At 42.6% G+C, this 22288-nt stretch overlaps 1 protein-coding gene across 1 annotated transcript in view; it reads right to left on the bottom strand.

The window, feature by feature from the left end:
- Window positions 1–22288, bottom strand: part of snx27a (sorting nexin 27a) — an 84505-nt gene that overhangs the window by 50799 nt on the left and 11418 nt on the right. The window contains exons 2-7 of the mRNA XM_060904969.1: window positions 16531–16762; window positions 8845–9037; window positions 8659–8723; window positions 8442–8546; window positions 7549–7627; window positions 4872–5035 (exon numbers count right to left, since the gene is read on the bottom strand). Coding sequence (XP_060760952.1) covers window positions 4872–5035; window positions 7549–7627; window positions 8442–8546; window positions 8659–8723; window positions 8845–9037; window positions 16531–16762 — 838 coding nt within the window. The remainder of the gene's footprint in view (window positions 1–4871; window positions 5036–7548; window positions 7628–8441; window positions 8547–8658; window positions 8724–8844; window positions 9038–16530; window positions 16763–22288) is intronic.

Below are 22288 nucleotides of genomic sequence, written 5' to 3' on the forward strand. Positions count from 1 at the left end.
GGAACAGAACCAAGAGAAAATAACCGGTATTTATTTACCTTCATTTCTCCTGTGTTTGAAACCACAAGGCACTTTAATCATCTTCGCTGGATTTGAAAATAATTACCAGTTAGTAATTTGTCGTGCGTGCTCTATCTGCTAAAGATCTGCTAATTCTTCTTTGCATTGATTTTTCGTCTATCTTATTTTTGATTCTACTTCCGGTTAGAGCGCCCCTAGCGGTGGAAGAAAAATCCACAGAATAGCCGCACCTTTGTATAAGCCGCATGGTTCAAAACCTAGGAAAAAAGTAGCGGCTTATAGTCCAGAAAATACGGTAATTTGCGCCCTCCATTTTTCTCTCCCGTTTCAAATTTGTATCCCGCAATGCCTTGTGTGAACAGGGAAAGCCCACCACATGATGCATGACGTAGTATCTTGAATAGGATCATGGTGAAGCAGGAAAAAAAAAAAAAAAGAGAATTTAGGGCCACATGGCCCTAAATTCATTAATTGTTCCATTTAAAAAAAAAAAACTAATAAAATTGAAAGTGTGATTCAAATTCAGTAGCTTTTGGGCCAATAAAAAAAAAATAATTGGGTGTCGGGGAAAATTATTTTTATGACCTCAACTTGAAAAATCTGAAAGGCCGTCTACCTTTAACTTGTGCTATGGGCTGCACATTACGCAGGATTGCAGGTTTCAGCAAAATTTCCAGCAGGAATAACAGCCCAAAAAAAAAAAAATAACTAGGCAGTGGAAAAGGGAGACATTTTCCTCAGCCTCTCTCAACTTTAGATGGACATTATCTACTCCATAATTTCCCTTTCCTTCCCCCAATCTCTGTACATCATCTTGCAATAGAAAGGATTCTGTACATCACAGACACACTGCCTGCAATTACCAGGGTTCCTACACATTTTCAAATTTAAAATTCCAGACTTTTTCCATACTCAAATCCTCAGGTTTGGAGACTTCAGCGAACAAACAACTACTCCTATATTTAAAAGAATTACTTGAAAATCAAACAGGTACTCACATGACGACATACCACCAAAATGCATACCATATTTAGCTTGGCCTAAAATTTGTATCAGTGCCCTGTTTTTGTCATAAATATATTTACACATTACACAAAATACAGGATGCCACTCTGACGCACACGTATCTGATGCACACTTCAAGACATTAAATCACAGGTGTGTGAAGATGTCAAGCACATACAGGATGTCCCGAAAAAAAAAAAATGTATACACACTTTTAAATCACTGTAAAGTACTGTATGTGTTTATTAAAATCCATGTAATTTTCAAAGAGTAATAGAATTTACAGACATTTTATTATTTAGTCACCGCCTGTTCTCAAACTGACATCCATTCTGGTCCAGTCACTGCTGACAATGCAAATCACATTCAATTCTCTTGGTATTTTTGGACATTCACTTTCAGTGACGGGGCGGCACGGTGGTGTAGTGGTTAGCGCTGTCGCCTCACAGCAAGAAGGTCCTGGGTTCGAGCCCCGGGGCCGGCGAGGGCCTTTCTGTGCGGAGTTTGCATGTTCTCCCCGTGTCCGCGTGGGTTTCCTCCGGGTGCTCCGGTTTCCCCCACAGTCCAAAGACATGCAGGTTAGGTTAACTGGTGACTCTAAATTGAGCGTAGGTGTGAATGTGAGTGTGAATGGTTGTCTGTGTCTATGTGTCAGCCCTGTGATGACCTGGCGACTTGTCCAGGGTGAACCCCGCCTTTCACCCGTAGTCAGCTGGGATAGGCTCCAGCTTGCCTGCGACCCTGTAGAACAGGATAAAGCGGCTAGAGATAATGAGATGAGATGAGACTTTCAGTGACTGCTGCAGGTCTCATAGCATAGACTATAAACATCAGTTAGAGGCAGTGATAAAATGATAAAGTGATGTCTGTAAATTCTATTACACCTTGAAAATGAAATGAATTTTAATAAACACCTACTTCACAATGATTCAAAGTCTCATCTCATCTCATCATCTGTAGCCGCTTTATCCTGTTCTACAGGGTCGCAGGCAAGCTGGATCCTATCCCAGCTGACTACGGGCGAAAGGCGGGGTACACCCTGGACAAGTCGCCAGGTCATCACAGGGCTGACACATAGACACAGACAACCATTCACACTCACATTCACACCTACGCTCAATTTAGAGTCACCAGTTAACCTAACCTGCATGTCTTTGGACTGTGGGGGAAACCGGAGCACCCGGAGGAAACCCACGGGGAGAACATGCAAACTCCGCACAGAAAGGCCCTCGCCGGCCCCGGGGCTCGAACCCAGGACCTTCTTGCTGTGAGGCGACAGCGCTAACCACTACACCACCGTGCCGCCATGATTCAAAGTGTGTATACATTTTTATATGCATGTTTGCGTACACAGCCTTCATATTTTTGTTGGCAGTTTTTTTTGTCTTGGGTCGCTTGTTTTCAGGGTCCATGTGCCTTATTTTTCTAGCAAATTCTGGCAACACTGCCAAATAAGCCATAAGCATTTTTACACTGACTGGAGCTATGATGCGTGTTCACACGTGTTCAAGAGGCGTTTTGTAGCAGGGGGTTTTCCTGCGTCTTGTCCAAAGTCTTGTAAGAAGCAAGCAGGTTCAGAGGGTGTGGCGGAGCGCATGCCAGTACAACAGAACACCCGTTTCCCTCCCTCCGCATTTCAACACATTTCTTTGGCAAAATTCAACTGAATGTCGGAACGTTGAGCTTCATTTTACTATGTAGCGGCAAAGGTCTGGAAACACAAATATTTCTCCATACCCTAATTTCCATTTTCCATACTTTTCCAGACCTGGAAAATACTAAAATCAAATTCCATACTGCGTAGGAACCCTGAATTACTCTACTCATTTATCTATAAAACAAGATTTTGACAACAGAGGAGCTTTTTGCACTAGCCCAATCTGGCAACCCTGTCGAGTCCTCCTCCAGTGAGAAAATGGCAGGAGTACTCCCGGCCCCAGTGGACCTCTATTAGCACTTGTTGCAGTTCCCATTTTTGGCCAGCAGGTGCACTAATAACTCAAGTGAAGTGTAGAGGGGCATCTACAAAAAGGAGCAAAATCAACAGAAAATCAGCTTACCTGTGAAATAACTATTTTTAAGATCATTAGTCACTCAAAAGAGGTAATTACTATTTAAAATGTATGGAGTTGTGAATAAAACCATTATGAAAGTTAACGTTTGTTTAACAGCTGATATAAATACCGTATTTTTCGGACTATAAGTCGCACTTTTTTTCATGGTTCGGCTGGCCATGCGACTTATACTCCGGTGCGACGTATATATGTTTTTTTTTTCACCGCGGAATAACTGGAGCTGATGCTGAGTCTGACGACAGCCACGCAGAAGAAGAGGAAACGGCGCTTCATCTGCCGCTGGAGGCAGAGTTGTTCAGAAGCAACACCGAGGATGAGGAATTCAATGGATTTGCTGATTTGGAGTGAAACAGTCAGCTTGATAAACTTGATTGACCTGTGTTTTATTATTAATGATAGGCCTATAGTTATTTAAATAAGTTATGTAGTGATTTTAGGCAGTGCTTAATTTGTGAAGTGGGAGGTCCCAGAACGCAGGAGGTGGGTGGGTCCGGCGACTCAAAAAAAAAAAAAAAAAAGGCGGGGGATGGTTTACTATAACTTTACGCACATGCGCTTATTGTGTGTGTAAAATAATAATAATAATAATAATAATAATATAAGACATTATGATCTTAGAAAACGCTTTAGTGACAAACAGTTACAGACAGTAATATGTCGTGATATTATATTATAAAATATTAATTTTTATTAGTCTATATATTAAATTATATATTACATTTATCTTCTAAAATAACAGACTGTACTCATCACAACCGGTTTATTTCACCATTGGAGATCAGATCACACAAGACATGAGTTAAATGACTCATTTTAAGGATTTAAGTAGGGGATTTAAAAGCGGTTGTTTTTTTTTTTTTCACTAGACGGTTGTTTTTACTACCGTACCTGTCTTTGGAGATGATATACCTATAGCCTACTTGGCCTCTGATTTGATGAAATAAAATTCGACAAAAATGAAGAATGACTCTCCTCGATGATGACTACAGCTTTAATAACACAGATGAAAGAGCCATGGGGCGATAATAAGCCCTACCGGTAAAAATATTCTAAAAGCAAACTGATTAATGCATCAGTAATAGGCTACTAATATTAGTTATAATAATAATATAGGCTATTAGTAATAACGATAGTGATCGTATTAAAGATAGTAGTAGATATTTAAAATAATCAGACTAGGCTACTTACAGGGCAAAGGGCGCGTCATCACTGCTCAGCTGTTCGTTTATTAAATAAACAATGCAGTCGCGCAGTAACCACGCGCCGCTTATCAGATACAATCACAGATTCTATGGATAGAATAACCCTTCAAAAAAGTGCGACTTATAGTCCGGTGCGACGTATATATGTTTTTTTCGTCTTCATAATGCATTTTTTGGCTGATGCGACTTAAACTCCGGAGCGACGTATAGTCCGGAAAATACGGTAGTAGGGATCTGCTCCACAATCTCACATTCATCTTTTGATCTCAAACCCAAATTTCTTCAGTGTATAGCAAAAACAATTCCAATACTTTCGCAGGGAATGGTGTCAATTTGCTCATCTGGTGTTTTACTGGCAGGGAAAAAGACGACCAGCCTTTCAGCATATTTGCGAGCTGTGGCTCATTCCAGGATACTCGGATACTGAAATGCAGAGTTCCTACATAACACACATGAAGGCTGGCACCTTTGCTTTTATGACAACTGGGATTTTGATATAAGCATGATTGATTAAATGAGTCGTGTATTAGGTACTGTACAATCTGATGTAGGATGAGTGGAAACTGACCTGGTGGAAGCAGTAATGCAGAGCTAGAGGACTGTCCTGGAGAAGCTCTTGCTCCTCTGTACTGAAGAGCCACTTGCGCAGGGCCAGACAGGTCCCTGGCACCGCTGACGTGTAGTTCTGCACATACAGCTTGTGGGGGAACTCGTTAGGGGCCAACTTACGGACTGAAAGGCAACCAAACAGAGATATGAGGACATCACCAAGAAACGGAAACCACCTAATCAAAACTCAACCCTTCATAATTGCTTTAGCTTTGTGTTTTGCATCACTAACAGTTCAAGGTAAATTACTGCCCACTGACTTTCATCACATCCATTTATATTTAAAGTTTCTCTTATGCACCTCGTCACATTAACTGCATGGATGCATCTGAATACTCAGGATGCACCAACGTCAGTTAAGTACCGACTATCTGACCGTTTCTGTAGTATGTTCTATGGACCCTTTTCACGTGACGTCACGACAAACGCGGCCGCCATTTTGGACATGTACTACCAGTAGTTTACCACAGCCAACATTGAGGAACGGCAGCAAAGAAAGTGTTTATTTTCAGCAAGACTTCCATCATGCCACTATATTGTTGTGCACCTGGATGTAGTAACCATCAACAAACAAGGCAAGGTTTATCATTTTATCGGATCCCGGTAGATGCTGACCGACGGAGAAGATGGATAGCGGCATACCAGCGCTTGTGTAGTGACCACTTTGTTGGAGGTAAGACGAATAAAATTAGCCAGGAAAGGCATTACATTGCTGTTAACATTCTGTGGCAGCGAGTGTGTAACCAAATAGGCTAAAATAACCCACTGTAACCTCTATTCTTCTGTAGTAGCTATTAGCTAACGACATTAGCTAGCGTTGTGTTCCTTTGCTGTTGGTAGACTGTAGGACAGATCAGAGGCAGTGTCCTACAAACAGCGCTTAATTTGAGGGGGAGCAAGCCGGAGCGCGCTCTGGAACCTCGGGCGTTGGCTCCGGCAGCTATTTACACTGGATCCGGTGATCCGACACCTCTTTTGACTATGTAACAAAAAAAAAATATATTAATAATAATTAAATTAAAAAAATGCAAGTTTATTTAGTGTTAATGTCTGATTTTGATATCTGTCTTGTTGGTGATTTCTCTCATGAAACGACATCCACAAAATATCTGCAGATGAACTTAATTTGCAGTGTTATTACAAAACATGCCCAGAAGCCCCGCGCCCCCCTCCCCTCTCCTCTTTTTTCCGCACCGGAGCCGCTCATCCTCTGCGCTCCGGGACCTCCCACTTTACAAATTAAGCACTGCCTACAAATAAGTGTTCAAAATAAGAGGAACATGTATTTGTCTCTTAAATCCAGGCCGTTCCCTGTAATCTGTAACAACGGTTGGAGAAAGTAATGGCAAATAGTGAGTGCACAAACCGTAGAAAGTAAACTGTACACAGCGCCAGGGCAGTGTGATGGTATGTCTACTTTTAGATTGTGTTAGCTTATCAATGAACACACTCGTCACTCGACGAGTTTCACGTCTTTACGACGGATACTTAAATGTGTGTTAGGTATTATTGTTGCAGTCTAAGCAGTCATTGTAGCAGCTAGATGAGCGAGAACCGAAAGGGTCTGTGCCATAAACCGTTATTTCTGTATGGCGTTGCTAATGTGTCGTTACTGTTGTTATTTCTCCCTCTGCTCGCCCTGTAAATGCCCTACGTCGCTGGATAGCGAAGGTGTTTTCTGCATCTCGCTCCTTTTTCTTGTATGTTCTCCGTTTGTCGCCTTCCTCGCATTCAAACCAATTCGAGCCGAAGTCCGCTACATGTCCAAAATGGTGGTCGCGTTTACGAAGGTCACGTGACTGAAAAGGGTCCAAGTATGTGAGCGATTACCAAGGACACAGTTCAGACATACTCCGCCACCATCTTACCTGTCCTCTGACCCCGATGTTCACAGATAAGGGATACTCGCGTACACCGCAATTTTTTTTTTTTTTTCGGCAATAGCAAAAACATTTAGACTGTTTTTGATGCTTACATTTGTACATCACCAGAGACTTGTGGTGCCACTTGGATGCATCCTCTTTCCATTTTCCACCATCTTTTTATTTTCCCTGGGGGAATTATTCTTCAGATATTCAGGGGCTCCAGGTGAATTATGGGATAGCACAGGGTAGTGTGGCATGTTTGTACCCGGGCACCATTCGACTACTATTAAATGCCTACTGAATATTCGGACACACTACTTACTGCTTTTTGCGTACCAATAGTATGAAATGTGCGTTTTCGGATGCAGCCAGTGTCCAGGAGTCAGACGTCCTTAAGTGGGACAAAAACTGCCCTTTAGGGGGCTGATATGACCACCATTTGCCAGACAGAAACAGGGTGAAGAGGCCTTTGGTGGAGTATGTGGTGTCTGAGTGACAGTCATAGCCCAGCAATGTACAGAAGGAGAAATGGATCTCTGTTCAGCAGACAGAACGCTGGTCATCTGAGTGTTTATGCACATGCATAAGGCTGAAGGTGAACTGAAGGTCACTGTGGGTCTTAGCATACTGAAACTCTGGCAGCAAAATCTAAATCGCATTTTGTTTCCTAGAAACTGTAACTGGGGTAAAAAGGTGTTCATGTAATTTCTGTGAGCAATCAATTTAATAAAAAAAAAAAAAGGGATGGACCATAAAAAGTATCTTGCTCACCAAAGGAGTGGTTAATCACTTCAAAAAGGGCAAAGTAACTGGCCATGATGCTGTCCATGCCAACTGTCACCACTAGGGCCTAAAAGAGGGGAAAAAAAAAAGTTTAAAGGCATTATGTACATCCCTAAATCAGAAAAAGTTGGGACGGTAGGGAAAACGCAAATAAAAAAAAAAAAAAGCAGTGATTTCTAAATGCAAGTTGACACACACACACACATATATATATACACACATACATACATTATATATATATATATATATATATATATATATATATATATATACACACACATATACATATATACATATATATATATGTGTGTGTGTGTGTGTGTGTGTGTGTGTGTGTGTGTATATATAATATATGTGTGTGTGTGTGTGTGTGTGTGTGTGTGTGTGTGTGTGTATATATATATATATATATATATATATATATATATATATATATATATACATATATATATATATATATACACACACACACACACACACACACACACGAAGCAAAAAAAGTACTATTGTTTTGAGTGCAATACAGGTCAAAGATTTGTAGTTAGTCATTGTTTTCAGTTTTAATTTCAACACACCATCTCAACTTTTTCTGATTTGGGGTTGTACAATGCATCACAGAGACAGATGTTTTCAAACAAAACACAGAACACCGTTAATCCCCTTTAGTTTGGTCTGAATCCCAGCTGTGTGACGTCCTGTTCTGTGAACCAGAGAAAAGTCTAGTCTACAGCAATCTGGGAGAACGTTAAAATAAAAGCACAAGGCTAAAAATAAGACGGCCATTTCTGTGCTCTTGACTGAAAATTCTAGATATAAATGTATTTATTTAAACGAGTTGATTAACATAATTATCACCGAGTGTTCACAGAAGAGTGAGTTACCTGGTAGACTTGGTCAGTGGTGCTGTTTTTGCGCACTCGAACTGAAATGGTGGTCTTATCTGGCAGGGCTATTCGCAACTCCACATCGGTTACACCATTATAGTTCTGAAACACACACACACACACTGGGGCTTCAGTTAAAAAAAAAAAAATTTAAAAACCCTCATGAAAAGAATCCATAGTTTCAACCCATTCACACACCGACACACACCCTCACCTCGTCTGACTCCGAGAGGAACTCTTGCATAATGTCACTCTCTCCAATGACCCTGACTGAACACACTAGGGACAGATCAGTGTGAAAATGCACAAGTCAGAAATCAAAATGCTAGACATCACAAAACTCAATCACTTCAAAGGAAAAAGAAAAAAAAAAAGCCTCTACACATTCTCTCTCTCTCACCTTTCTCCAAGTATTCCTCCAGACCTCTCCTACGGGCATCCAGCTGTTGGTCAGAGAGAGAGAAAGGCCATTTCCCTGGAAGTTTGGGAAACGAGTAAGAGGAAAACTCTCTCTTCAGGTTCTGGTGCAGAATGGAAAATTCCCGGTAGCGCTTTGAGCACAACTGTCTGCCAGATATATAGACATTATACACCTGAGAGAGAGAGAGAGAGAGAGAGAGAGAGAGAGAGAGAGAGAGAGATTTTACCTGAGGATTTGGCCACATGCCATAGTCAATTAGCGCAACACCACACTGGTGAACACAAAATCAAGTAATAAAAATACACATTAGGTTGCATCAGCTACCCTCACTTTCATAAAATCTGATGCATTTTTGTTTGGGTGTTCCTTTTCACCAATAAAGACATCCTTTAAAATGTTTGACCATATTCAAAAGTCTAATGGTGGCACCATGAGGTTCATTTTTTGCCAAAAAACGCTTATTTTATGTTTTCGCGTAAGGTTTGAATCCCAATGTTGGACTCCATTTATTGATTTCCTGTGAGCCAGAGATCATGTTAAGAACCTTTGCAAGGGATTGAGAAGCATTAATGTGATTCATAATACATTTGTATTGTTTAAAAGTAGTTGAACAATGATTCAATGAACAGCTAAAACTCAAACTGTGCTTGATAATATATTTAGAATATGGACTAAAAATGTGTATCTAAGATATTTGGTATACTCTATAAGGTGCCATAATGTTTCATGAAAAATGATCGAAATTTTGTCATAAAATAGCAGCTTTTTCCATAACTTTGAGCTCCTGGTGCCACCGTTAAACTTTTGAATTTTGTCAAAATATTTCACCCAGTGTGTTTTCTTACCAAAAGGAACAAAAAACAAAAAATGCATCACGATCGGAGGAACTTTTCATTTTTAGGGGGCAACTGATGCACCCTAACACACATACCATGAAAAGTTCTGTTCTCCTGTTTAGCTGGTTCACATGTTAAGCTACCACTGATCTCAGCCCTGCCTTCAGAACTGCAGAGTGTGATCACTCCGACCTCAAGCCCTGCGCAACCCTACAAGTGTTTGAGTTTTAGCTATCTCTTCAGATTCCACCAAAAGAGCATGGATACAGACACCGACATGGGGGGCGAAGCCCATGATTCATCTTCCCCTTTGCTTTATCATCACCTTTATTATTATTTTTTTATTTCCACATAGCAATAACAATAATAATAGCAGCAGACTGTTTTAACTATTAGTTAATTTAAAAACAGACAGTGGGTCCTGTTAGTACGCTTCCATGTAGTACACCGTGCACACCATGTACTTCCTTGCATAGTGTGTGAATTGACAGGGTAAAGTTCTCAAATCAAACATGGCAAGCCGTGACATTACTGAAAACGACTATCGCAACATTTGAGCGCAATTGTCGCATCACCTGCTGGCGTTTTTTCTTTTTTTACGTTCACCTCTTAAAGAGGACGTTTAATTTTTCACACGTGTTTGCATAGCTTTCATGTGACATTCCCATCGATGGCATGCCCTCCTCCTGTTTTGGCAGAAAATAGGCTGGTGCTTCTGTTATGTAGCCAAGATAGCAACAATTTAGGGTGAGAAGTGTTTCACACAACATTGAGTACATCACATCATTCAGGTCTCACAGTGCACTGCATTTTGCCATACTTGTCAGTGTGAATACACTTCTGCAAAAATAGCAAAAGTGAGGACAGAACTACACAAGTTGAGACACGCTGAAATTGTACACCCTGCTATGTTATCTATCATGGCTTACATAACTTGTGTGGCCCTCACTAACTTCTACAAACAAGTGCTCGGAGAGCACAATATCCCCCGCTGGCAACTATAAGTGCTTAATACACCCTCACGAAATTGTCGAAGTTTGGTAATCAAGGGACCAAACTCAAAAAATTAGACCGAATTGAACCCAATTGCAATATGCATATTAGCAACATTAGGGTGCATCAGCTACCCTCAATTTCATAAAATCTGATGTATTTTTGTTTGGGGGGGCGGCACGGTGGTGTAGTGGTTAGCACTGCCGCCTCACAGCAAGAAGGTCCGGGTTCGAGCCCCGTGGCCGGCGAGGGCCTTTCTGTGTGGAGTTTGCATGTTCTCCCCGTGTCCGCGTGGGTTTCCTCCGGGTGCTCCGGTTTCCCCCACAGTCCAAAGACATGCAGGTTAGGTTAACTGGTGACTCTAAATTGAGCGTAGGTGTGAATGTGAGTGTGAATGGTTGTCTGTGTCTATGTGTCAGCCCTGTGATGACCTGGCGACTTGTCCAGGGTGTACCCCGCCTTTCGCCCGTAGTCAGCTGGGATAGGCTCCAGCTTGCCTGTGACCCTGTAGAAGGATAAAGCGGCTAGAGATAATGAGATGAGAATGAGATTTTTGTTCGGGTGTTCCTTTTCACCAATAAAGACGTCCTGTAAAATGTTTTGACCATATTCAAAAGTCTAATGGTGGCACCATGAGGTTCATTTTTTGCCAAAAAACGCTTATTTTATGTTTTCGCGTAAGGTTTGAATCCCAATGTTGGACTCCATTTATTGATTTCCTGTGAGCCAGAGATCATGTTAAGAACCTTTGCAAGGGATTGAGAAGCATTAATGCGATTCATAATACATTTGTATTGTTTAAAAGTAGTTGAACAATGATTCAATGAACAGCTAAAACTCAAACTGTGCTTGATAATATATTTAGAATATGTACTAAAAACGTGTATCTAAGATATTTGGTATACTCTATAAGGTGCCATAATGTTTCATGAAAAGTGATCGAAATTTTGTCATAAAATAGCAGCTTTTTCCATAACTTTGAGCTCCTGGTGCCACCGTTAAACTTTTGAATTTTGTCAAAATATTTCACCCAGTGTGTTTTCTTACCAAAAGAAACAAAAAACAAAAAATGCATCATGATCGGAGGAACTTTTCATTTTTAGGGGGCAACTGATGCACCCTCAGCAACATATAACAAAACCTTATGCCAAGTTTCGTGAAATTCCTCTAAGATTTGTGAGAGGAGTTCATTTCAGAAGACAACCACACCCTCATGAAGTTAAAGTACAAGTTTGGTAATCAAGGGCCATAACTCTGGTAAAATGCAACTGAATTGAACGAAGTTACAGTACGCACATTACCGACATATGACAAAGAATCCTGTCAAGTTTCGTGAAATTCCTCCAATAATTGTGAGAGGAGCTGATTTCAGAAGGCGAGCACCCTTCCTGGGACGGACAGACAGACAAACATCACCATGACATAATCCCCCTTCGGGCCTTTCGGCCAGCGGGGGATATATTAAAAAAAAAAAAAAAAAAAAAGGTTGGGGTGGGGGAAAAGACACCTTTCCTACTTGAACAAAATCATTAAGAGATTAATTAGCAGCCAGGTGTTAATGAAATGCACAAGATTAGTTAAACATCAAAAAAGTGTGACGACCGCTGTAAAAGCAGAATTTTTGGCAGTTTGTTGTTCTGGAGCACTCAGGTGTGTCCGCATCATTCCAAGAAGAAAAGGACATCAGCCATGAGCTTTGAGAAACAAAAATTGCTGCTTATCAAACTAGGAAGGCCATCTCCAAACAATTTGAAACTCACCTAAATTCAGCGAAGAGGATTATTTGAAGACTATCAAGACACTTGCTAATCTTCCCACGAGTGGGTGTCCCAGCAAATTCTGTTCATTTCATTGACCGTTTGACCATTTAATGCTCAAAAATATAAAGAAAGACCCAATATCATGTAACCTACAGTACTCTGAAAGCAGAATCTGCAGTCACCCAGACAATGAATTTCAGTTTATTGAGGTATTTCACCTGACGTCACAGGGTCACGTGACGCCCCGGTGTCCGCCATTTTGAAGGTCAAGCTAGCTAATGTCAACAACATAGTAGCTAGTATGTTACTGTAGCAATGTTTACGTTCAGTCATTTGGACGACTGTTAAAACCTTTCAGTCTCAAGTTTTTCCTTTACTGTATTTACTAGTTTACTTTAATTATGATCCAGCAGCTATTTACACCGGATCCAGTGTAAATAGCTGCCGGAGCGCGCTCCGGCTTGCTCCCCCCCAAATTGAGCAGCGCGCTCCGGCTTGCTCCCCCTCAAATTGAGCAGCGCGCTCCGGCTTGCTCCCCCTCAAATTGAGCAGCGCGCTCCGGCTTGCTCCCCCTCAAATTGAGCAGCGCGCTCCGGCTTGCTCCCCCTCAAATTGAGCAGCGCGCTCCGGCTTGCTCCCCCTCAAATTGAGCAGCGCGCTCCGGCTTGCTCCCCCTCAAATTGAGCAGCGCGCTCCGGCTTGCTCCCCCTCAAATTGAGCAGCGCGCTCCGGCTTGCTCCCCCTCAAATTGAGCAGCGCGCTCCGGCTTGCTCCCCCTCAAATTGAGCAGCGCGCTCCGGCTTGCTCCCCCTCAAATTGAGCAGCGCGCTCCGGCTTGCTCCCCCTCAAATTGAGCAGCGCGCTCCGGCTTGCTCCCCCTCAAATTGAGCAGCGCGCTCCGGCTTGCTCCCCCTCAAATTGAGCAGCGCGCTCCGGCTTGCTCCCCCTCAAATTGAGCAGCGCGCTCCGGCTTGCTCCCCCTCAAATTGAGCAGCGCGCTCCGGCTTGCTCCCCCTCAAATTGAGCAGCGCGCTCCGGCTTGCTCCCCCTCAAATTGAGCAGCGCGCTCCGGCTTGCTCCCCCTCAAATTGAGCAGCGCGCTCCGGCTTGCTCCCCCTCAAATTAAGCAGCGCGCTCCGGCTTGCTCCCCCTCAAATTAAGCAGCGCGCTCCGGCTTGCTCCCCCTCAAATTAAACAGCGCGCTCCGGCTTGCTCCCGGAGTGCTCCGGCCGAGGTTCCGGAGCGCGCTGCTTAATTTGAGGGGGAGCAAGCCGGAGCGCGCTCCGGCAGCTATTTACACTGTTCTTTTAAGTTCGTTTCTTAAGACACGTATTTTTAAGTATGTTACCTCGCTTGTTGACAGTTTCGGCGAACACTTCCGCCTTCTTCAAAACAGTCACCAGATGTCGAGTGGTGACGTGCCTTATCAGCTGATGTTACTCTATGGAGGCGTGAACGTCCCACCCAATTTGACAGGTAGTCCACGCCTCCTGCTGTCAGGTCGCTGCCCCAGGACTGCGCTCCAGGTGTGTGACAGCGCGTACGCTCCCTCATCCCGGTTCATCGTTCTCTGCGCACGCTTTCGTATCTCCACTGCCTCTAAAATCCAACGCTGGTATCTATTCTCTTCAGCGCGAATGACTCTGGCCTCTTCCCAATTCATAATATGATTATGTCGTTTGCAGTGGTCTGAAATGGCTGATTTTAAGTTTTCTTGGCTTGCTTTTTCTTTTTCGGATCTTGTGAGTCTTTTTGTTGTTTCTTTTTCACATTCTAATTGGTGTTCTTTCCTGCGAGTGTGGAAGCATCTGCCCGTTTCACCAATATAGACTTTATTGCATGAACGGCAAGGGATTTCATATATGACATTGCATTTATTGTCCAGTTGTATTTTATCTTTGGGGTGAACTAGCAGCTGTCGGAGGTTCTTGTATGGTTTGACCGGGGTGTTGATGTGGTATTTCCTCATGGATCGTTGGATGCGTTCTGTAACTCCTTTTATGTATGGTAATGTGACAAAGCCCCGGTTTGTTTTTTCTGTGTTTTTTCTTGTTTGTTTGTTTCTTTCCTTTTTTTGTGTCTGTGATTTTCCTTTCCGAATTGCCCACGGTGGATATTGGCAGTTTTTTAATGCCTGTTGGATGTGTTGTTCCTCCTCCTGTCTGTCTTTCTCCTCCGTGATGTTCTGTGTTCGGTCGTATAGTGTTCTGATTACTGACATTTTGTGTGCAGATCACTGCAAACGACATAATCATATAATGAATTGGGAAGAGGCCAGAGTCATTCGCGCTGAAGAGAATAGATACCAGCGTTGGATTTTAGAGGCAGTGGAGATACGTAAGCGGGCGCAGAGGACGATGAACCGGGATGAGGGAGCGTACGCGCTGTCACACACTTGGAGCGCCGTCCTGGGGCAGCGACCTGACAGCAGGAGGCGTGGACTACCTGTCAAATTGGGCGGGACGTTCACGCCTCCATAGAGTAACATCAGCTGATAAGGCACGTCACCACTCGACATCTGGTGACTGTTTTGAAGAAGGCGGAAGTGTTCGCCGAAACTGTCAACAAGCGAGGTAACATACTTAAAAATACGTGTCTTAAGAAACGAACTTAAAAGAATAGTTATAATTATCAGACATAATGAATTTTCACTACATATTTACACTGGATCCGGTATAAATAGCTGCCGGACCATAATTAAAGTAAACTAGTAAATACAGTAAAGGAAAAACTTGAGACTGAAAGGTTTTAACAGTCATCCAAATGACTGAACGTAAACATTGCTACAGTAACATACTAGCTACTATGTCGTTGACATTAGCTAGTGCTAACAGCTAGCTGCTAGTACACTGCTACAACACAGACACCGACCCTAATAATACAGTTCTTGGTCATTGCCTGGTAACAGCAAATTTATAACGGGCCATGTCTCAACAGACTAAGAAGTTATTTCAATGACATTTAATAACATTTTGTTTATCCTGAGGACCGAAAGTAAATGAAAATGTGAACAAACCTTAGCTGTAATAAGATGGCGACCACCGGCTCCAGGGACGACCCGCTGATGTAGGCATGTTACCCAGCCTGACACAAAATATTTGTAGGCATCCAAACTCTTATACGCTTTCAGATCAATACCTGTGTATGGCGATGGGTTTTTAACGACATAGGTATACAGATCATGTGGGCCGAAGTCAGGTAAAGACGAGGGCTTCGTGTACTTCCGTACGTCAGTGAACAATCCTGGTGGAAGCAGGTAAACGTCGTTCTCTAAGCCTGCTAACCTCAATTTTTGCAAATACCTCTCCCTCTGCTCGCCCTGTAAATGCACTACGTCGCTGGATAGTGAAGGTGTTTTCTGCATCTCGCTCCTTTTTCTTTTATGTTTTTTGTTTGTCGCCTTCCTCGCATTCAAACTGATTCGAGCCGTGACGTCCAAAATGGCAGCCTAACGATGCATCACATGACTTGGTCACGTGGGTGAAAAACCTCAATACCAGAATATTCTTGAGACAAACGTGAAGCCATCTGTCCAGCAGCTTACGCTAGGCTGAAACAGACATCTGAATGGCTGGGGGGGGGATCAAGGTGTTGGAATGGTCAAGTCAAAGTCTAGACCTCAACCCCATTGAGGTAGTGTTGCAGGATCTTAAAAGAGCTGTGCATAAACGAATGAGCTCAAACATCAATGAACTGAAGCAATATTTTAAAGACGAGCGAGCAAAATTTCTCCAAAGTAGTGCGAGTGTCACAAAAATTCCTTCAGAAAACATTTGTCAAGTCATTGTTGCTCCAGGTCACTGAAGTATAGGGTGTACTTATTTTCCCCCCACATGGTTTCTGAATGTTGGTTTACTTTTAGGAAAAAATGACTACATATTGAAATCTGTTGTGCTTTTTTGTCATCACCGGGGATTGTGTATAGAAGTTGGCGAGGACCACACGACTTATTTTGGCGCTGATCAATAAAACCCCAGAACTGAAGGAGGGTGTGCAAAAACGTACCTCAAAGAACACGTTTTTTAAAAAACTGAATATCCTGCACTTTGTATTGGTTACGTAAACGTGGATCTTACAACAAATCTTTCTCCATGCTGCTCCACATGCTTGAAGGTGGGGATGGAGATGGGCACCGCCTGCTTGTCACTGTAGTCATAATTAAGTGGAGATGAGCCGTCCTCTCCAGAGTCGAGACAGTCTACTTCCTGCGGGGACACAGACAGAACAGCGAGCACCAGCTCCTTCTCTCCGGTTCGAATCAGATCCACCACTTGCTTATGTGTAGCACCTTCCACGCTCACGCCGTTCCTACAAACAGAGCAGAGAAACAGAAAGTAAGACACTTTTGCAACGTGATATCTTATTGCTCTGGCTTTCAAAAACTCATTTGATAATAGTTGTTGAAAACACACAATTTTTTTTTTTTTTTTTGCCAGATTCATCACTCCGAGATGTACTTCATGTACAAATTGCATTTAACACGGTTGAAAACGGCTACCAATGGCAAGTCTCCTACACAACACCAGGCTGTAACTAAGGTTGGGGGACATAACCCGAAAAAAAAATATATAATCACTTTATTTCAGGACATTTTGATATACAATATGCACCATGATATACTGGCTTCCTAACAAACTGCCAGAAAAATAGTGTTTGGTGTATTAAAAAGAAAAAAAATTCAAAATAATTTGTTTTATTTGACATGTACAAAAACAGAGGGCAGGGATTCGTAAGACTGAAAACAGCACAAACATGTTTTCTTCTGCGGTTTATTTGTCACATTAGATCACTTGCGCTACGTTCACACTGCAAGGCTTAATGCTCAATTCCGATTTTTTTGTGAAATCCGATTTTTTTTGTGAGGTCGTTCACATTAACAAATATATGCGACTTGTATGTGATCCTCAGTATGAACGAAAAGTGACCTAAAAGTGTTCCGCATGCGCACTGCAGGATACGACGACGTCACACGCAGTGAGCATGGCCAGTGTTTACGGAAGTAAAACCGCCCGGTTGCGGTATGACCCATCCAATCTAGCTTGAATAGCTGCATCCCCCCAAATGGAAATCGGCTCCCTAACCTCTGCGTCCTTCCATTGAGAAGATTCAGAACCTTCACAGCCCGAAGCGTCCCTCGCATTGATGTCATGCGCAGGGGCGCAGATACGTTTTTTGAACTGGGGGGGACAAAGTTGCCAGCAAACCAACCCCAACCCCGATATGCCTGTCAAACTTGTTGTGGGTTACCATAGCAACCAAGCTCGAGCTCGCAACCTGTGCAGTCTGCGCAGCTCAACCAACCGAATATCAGTCTTTGTTTTGTTTTATGTGAGTTGTTGCAACTATGTCTGTACTGCTGTGCACCTCAATAAACCGAATGGTAATTAGTCTTTTGATTTTTCCGTGAGGTTTGCCTTATGCAAAGAAAGACAGCATAGACGTTTTTTCCTCCCTATAAGTGGGGGGGACCGAACGAGGTGAATTTAAATCTGGGTGGGACGAGTCCCACCCTCTATCTGCGCCCGTGATTATGCGCCATGTTGTTGTAACTTTTTTTTGAGAGACCCGCCGCCTACTTCAGCGCGGAATAGTGACGTTTGTGGCTTGTTGATGACGTGTAAGTCGGATGAATGCGACCTGGCGGTTCAGACTGAAGTCGCATATGAAAAGAGCGGATAGGGATCGGAATTAGGACCACATATCCAAACGGCCTGGGTCGGATTTGAAAAAATCGGATCTGTGTCGTTCATATTGTCAATAAAAGATCGGATACAGGTCACATATGGGCGAAAAGATCGGATTTGAGTCACTTCAGCCTGCAGTGTGAACGTAGCCATAGTGATGGGAAGAATACAGGGCAAAGTCCCAAATGATTTCCAACCCGTTTGGCATAGATTTTTACACCAGATGCCCTTCCTGAAGCAACCCTCTCCAATCTTACTGGGTTTGGGACTGGCACCAAGTATGCACTAGCTTGTACAAACCCAGTGGCTGGGAAAAATGGTCGTGTTATTTTAAAAAGGTACAAAACCCACATCATCTCAAAAAAAGTGCATCATGGTATAAATTATCACGATATTGATCGGAGTTTCTTTGGGAGATGGCTCTTTCTTGTGCGCACACTCACTTAAGTGTCAACTTTCCATCATTAATTTATATCATCAGTACAGAGAAACAGAGCGACAGTGAAAGTGAGACAGAAACTAAAAACAGTGATGAAGAAGGAGAACAAAGGGGGAGGGGGGGGGGAACACACCATTCAGCCAAATGAAGTCCATGTTTGTGCTCCTTCAAAAAAAAGTCGATTTACGTTTTGTCCATTTTTATGAAACTCTGGTACGTTTAATTGCTCAGTACCAGTTTGTTTGGGCTGGTGCCAACACAACCAACACACTTGTGTACAGACCAAGACAACCACCGTTCCTAGAGGAGGTCTCAGTTTCACTACAGAATGAAGTCCAGTGCAGCGAGAACACAATTTACCTCCGAGTCACCCGAACAGCAGGAAGTGAAACCAGCATGCTGCATATTCAGTGCAGCACATGAGCTGATGTGTGTGCTGGCAAAACAAAAACAATGAGGATCACGAGGCAGAGGACTGTGTCGACTTTCTATTCCTCCCCCCCTTCTGGTTGACTTACTCACCAGCCACTTTACTCGGAACACCCATCCATCTCCCGTTTTCTGCAGGTCTCTAAATCAGCCGATCCCTCGACAGCAGCACGATGCGCATCATGCAGATACAAATCAAGAGCTCCAGTTAACGTTCACTTCAAACATCAGAATGGGAAAACCGTGATCTCAAAGTGTCACTTTCTTTCACTGTGGCATGGGTGTTAGTTTGAGTATTTCAGAAACTGCTGATCTCCTGTGGTTTTCACACACAGCAGTCTCTGGAGTTGACACAGAATGGTGCCAAAAAAAAAAAAAACACTGAGTGAGTGAGCGACAGTCTGTGGGTGGAAACAAACGCCTTGTTGATAAGAGAGGGTCAGAGGAAAAATGTCGAGTGGTTCAAGCTTTTTTTTTGCCAGGAAGGATATAGTAACTCGTATAATCACTCTTTACAACCGTGGTGAGCAGAAAAGCATCTCAGCATGCAACAGCAGAACACCACATTGGGTTCCACTCCTGCAGCCAAGAACAGGGATCTTAGAATCAACAAGTTCCTATTAAAATGGACAGTGAGTGTACATTAATGCAGTGTACAATCAAATCTGACAATAAGAAAAATTGACCCAGATTAATAGGGGAGGAAGCACAGAGACTGATGAAAGCAGCTCAGCATAACATTTTCCATAATAAAATGCTTCGCACAAGTTTTACCCCCACAGGCTCTTCTTTCTGAACTTATTCAGACACAGAACCAAACGTAGAAAACAAGTAACACGAGAAACTATTTCAACCGACAAGATGACGGGTTAAGGCTCTGGACTAGGGATGGCGAAAACTTACAAAAAAAAAATCTTGGCCGACCATCGAGCCTCATTAGCCGGTTAAAGTCGGTTAACCTAGGAGTTTAAAATTCTGAATTGGAATTAACAGGGATGCAAACGGCGCGCCTTTTGGCGGATGCCGCTTTTTTCACGGCTGAATCGCGCAGATCCGATTTTTTTCTTTTTTAAGGGGGACGTTGGAGTGTCTGATTATAATTTCATCAAAGTAAATTCTGTATATAAGCAAATGCCGTTACAGTCCATGAAACATAGGAAGTATATAAGTATGAGAAGAAAACAGTAGGGCTGTCCCCGACCAAGGATTTTCTTGGTCGACCAGTGGTCGTGCATTCACTCCGACTAATCCCCCCCCCCCAAAAAAAAAAAAAAAAAAACCTGCCCATTTTTACCGGGATACACATCTGTGAGGCTTTACCTGTAATGCCGGGCTGCCGTATCTATGCGCATTTACCACTAACGGCGGGGGTAACCTTCATGCAATTTTCAGCCATGCAGGCATTTTAAAATGGTTATGTTGTCTGATTGCCTGAAATAGGGGACGTACAGGGATGTGTAACTAACAAAATGTTTGAATGTGTCACAAAAATAATCAGAAAGACTGACGGACTCTGAACATGATGAGGATGCTGTGGAGGAGGCTGGCTCATCGCAATAAAGTGGATGCGCCTGTAGAGAGATTGTAAAACAGTGAGCTGGATAATTTAGCTTTACCAGTAACCAGTAGGCCTACGTATTGCAATCAAACTTCAGGTTGCAAGGGGTAGGCTAGCTAGGCTAGTAGGCTACTTACATGGTTGAGGTGGTAAAGCATGTTCGTCGTGGAAGAATGAAAGGCGAATGTTTTTTTGCAAATTCTGCACGTAACCCTCTTTGAGTCATCTTTGTTCTTTTCGAAATGATCCCATATTTTAGAGCTCCTTCCAGACATGCTGTCTGCCCGTGTTAAAAAAAAATCACCAACAGTAAATTAGTGTCACGACTTCCTTTATCATGCCCGTCAAATTAAAAGCCCTTCAGCCCTTTGACAAGACGCGGCTTTTTTCCCTGCGACCAATCGACCAATGGAATTTTGGTCGGCTAATAATTTTTTGGTCGACCAACGATTAATCGATTGTTTGCCGTCAGGCCTAGAAAACAGTAAATCAGAAAGCTGCGCATGTTTGCGCAGCTTTCGCGCAAACGTGCACAGCTTTCTGATTTATTGTTTTCTTCTCATACTTCCTATGTTTCATGGACTGTAACGGCATTTGCTTATATACAGAATTTACTTTGATGAAATTATAATCAGACACTCCAATGCCCCCCTTAAAAAAAATAAAATAAAAAAATCAGATCTGCGCGATTCAGCCGTGAAAAAGTCGGAATCTGTGCCTTTAGTTTGTGTGGAGAGATATGATCTGCAATAACATGCATTGTTGGCTACAGACCGAAACATGCTTTCAGAATGCACTAGCCAAGGCAGGACTAAACTCAATGTGCCTTCTAATAATAATTAAAAAAAAAAATAGTAATTTGTAAGCTAAAAAGCCTGTGTCTACACTTTTCTTTCGCCGAGTGGCAGCTGTGTTCAACTGGGGCAGGACATGACTGAATGGGTGTTTCTGATTTGTCAGCTGTCTTTAACTGGGGCGGGAGGGCGGGACATGACTGAATGGGTGTTTCTGATTTGTCAGCTGTCGTCCTTACACCGCATGGCATGCCCCAAGCGTTTACAACACAGAATTCCAGGTTCTCCGCTCCAAAACGATTTTTTTTTTTTAAACAGACAACCAAAAAAAAATTAACTGGTTGACGTTGATTTGGTCAACCATCGGTCAAACGGTCATCGGTTAACATCCCTACTCTGGACTGCTGATCAGAAGGTGAGGGGTTCAAGCTGCAGCACCAACAAGTTGCTACTGCTGGACCCCTGAGCAAGGCCCTTACCCCTCTCTGCTCCAGGGGGGGCTGTAGGGCTGTGCGATATGGGAAAAAAAAGAATATCCCGATACATTTTCTCCATTTCACGATATATATCTCGATATATTTAAATCTCCTCTAAAAAACCCCATGAAATCTAACTTTTACTCTTTACTGTTTTCACTACAGTCCCTGCAGATTAAATAACATTCTTGGTTAACTTTACAGGTGGTTTTCAACAGCACATTTTACATTTTCATGTTGGTGATTAATCACAATTGAATTGAAATAAGACTATTTTTATTCAACAAAGATGTGGCACAAACTGCAAAAACAATCTTGAAAATTGCAACAAAGGGGCAAAACAATACAAAGCTGCTCAGAGCTCGAATCAATAAAGTGCAAGCTCAACACAGAGAGACATTTAGCCTAAATAAGAAAAGTGCTCATTCATTAAATTATTTAAAAAAAATACATC

This window comes from Neoarius graeffei, chromosome 22 (assembly GCF_027579695.1).
Source record: "Neoarius graeffei isolate fNeoGra1 chromosome 22, fNeoGra1.pri, whole genome shotgun sequence".
In the NCBI taxonomy this organism is placed as follows: domain Eukaryota; kingdom Metazoa; phylum Chordata; class Actinopteri; order Siluriformes; family Ariidae; genus Neoarius; species Neoarius graeffei.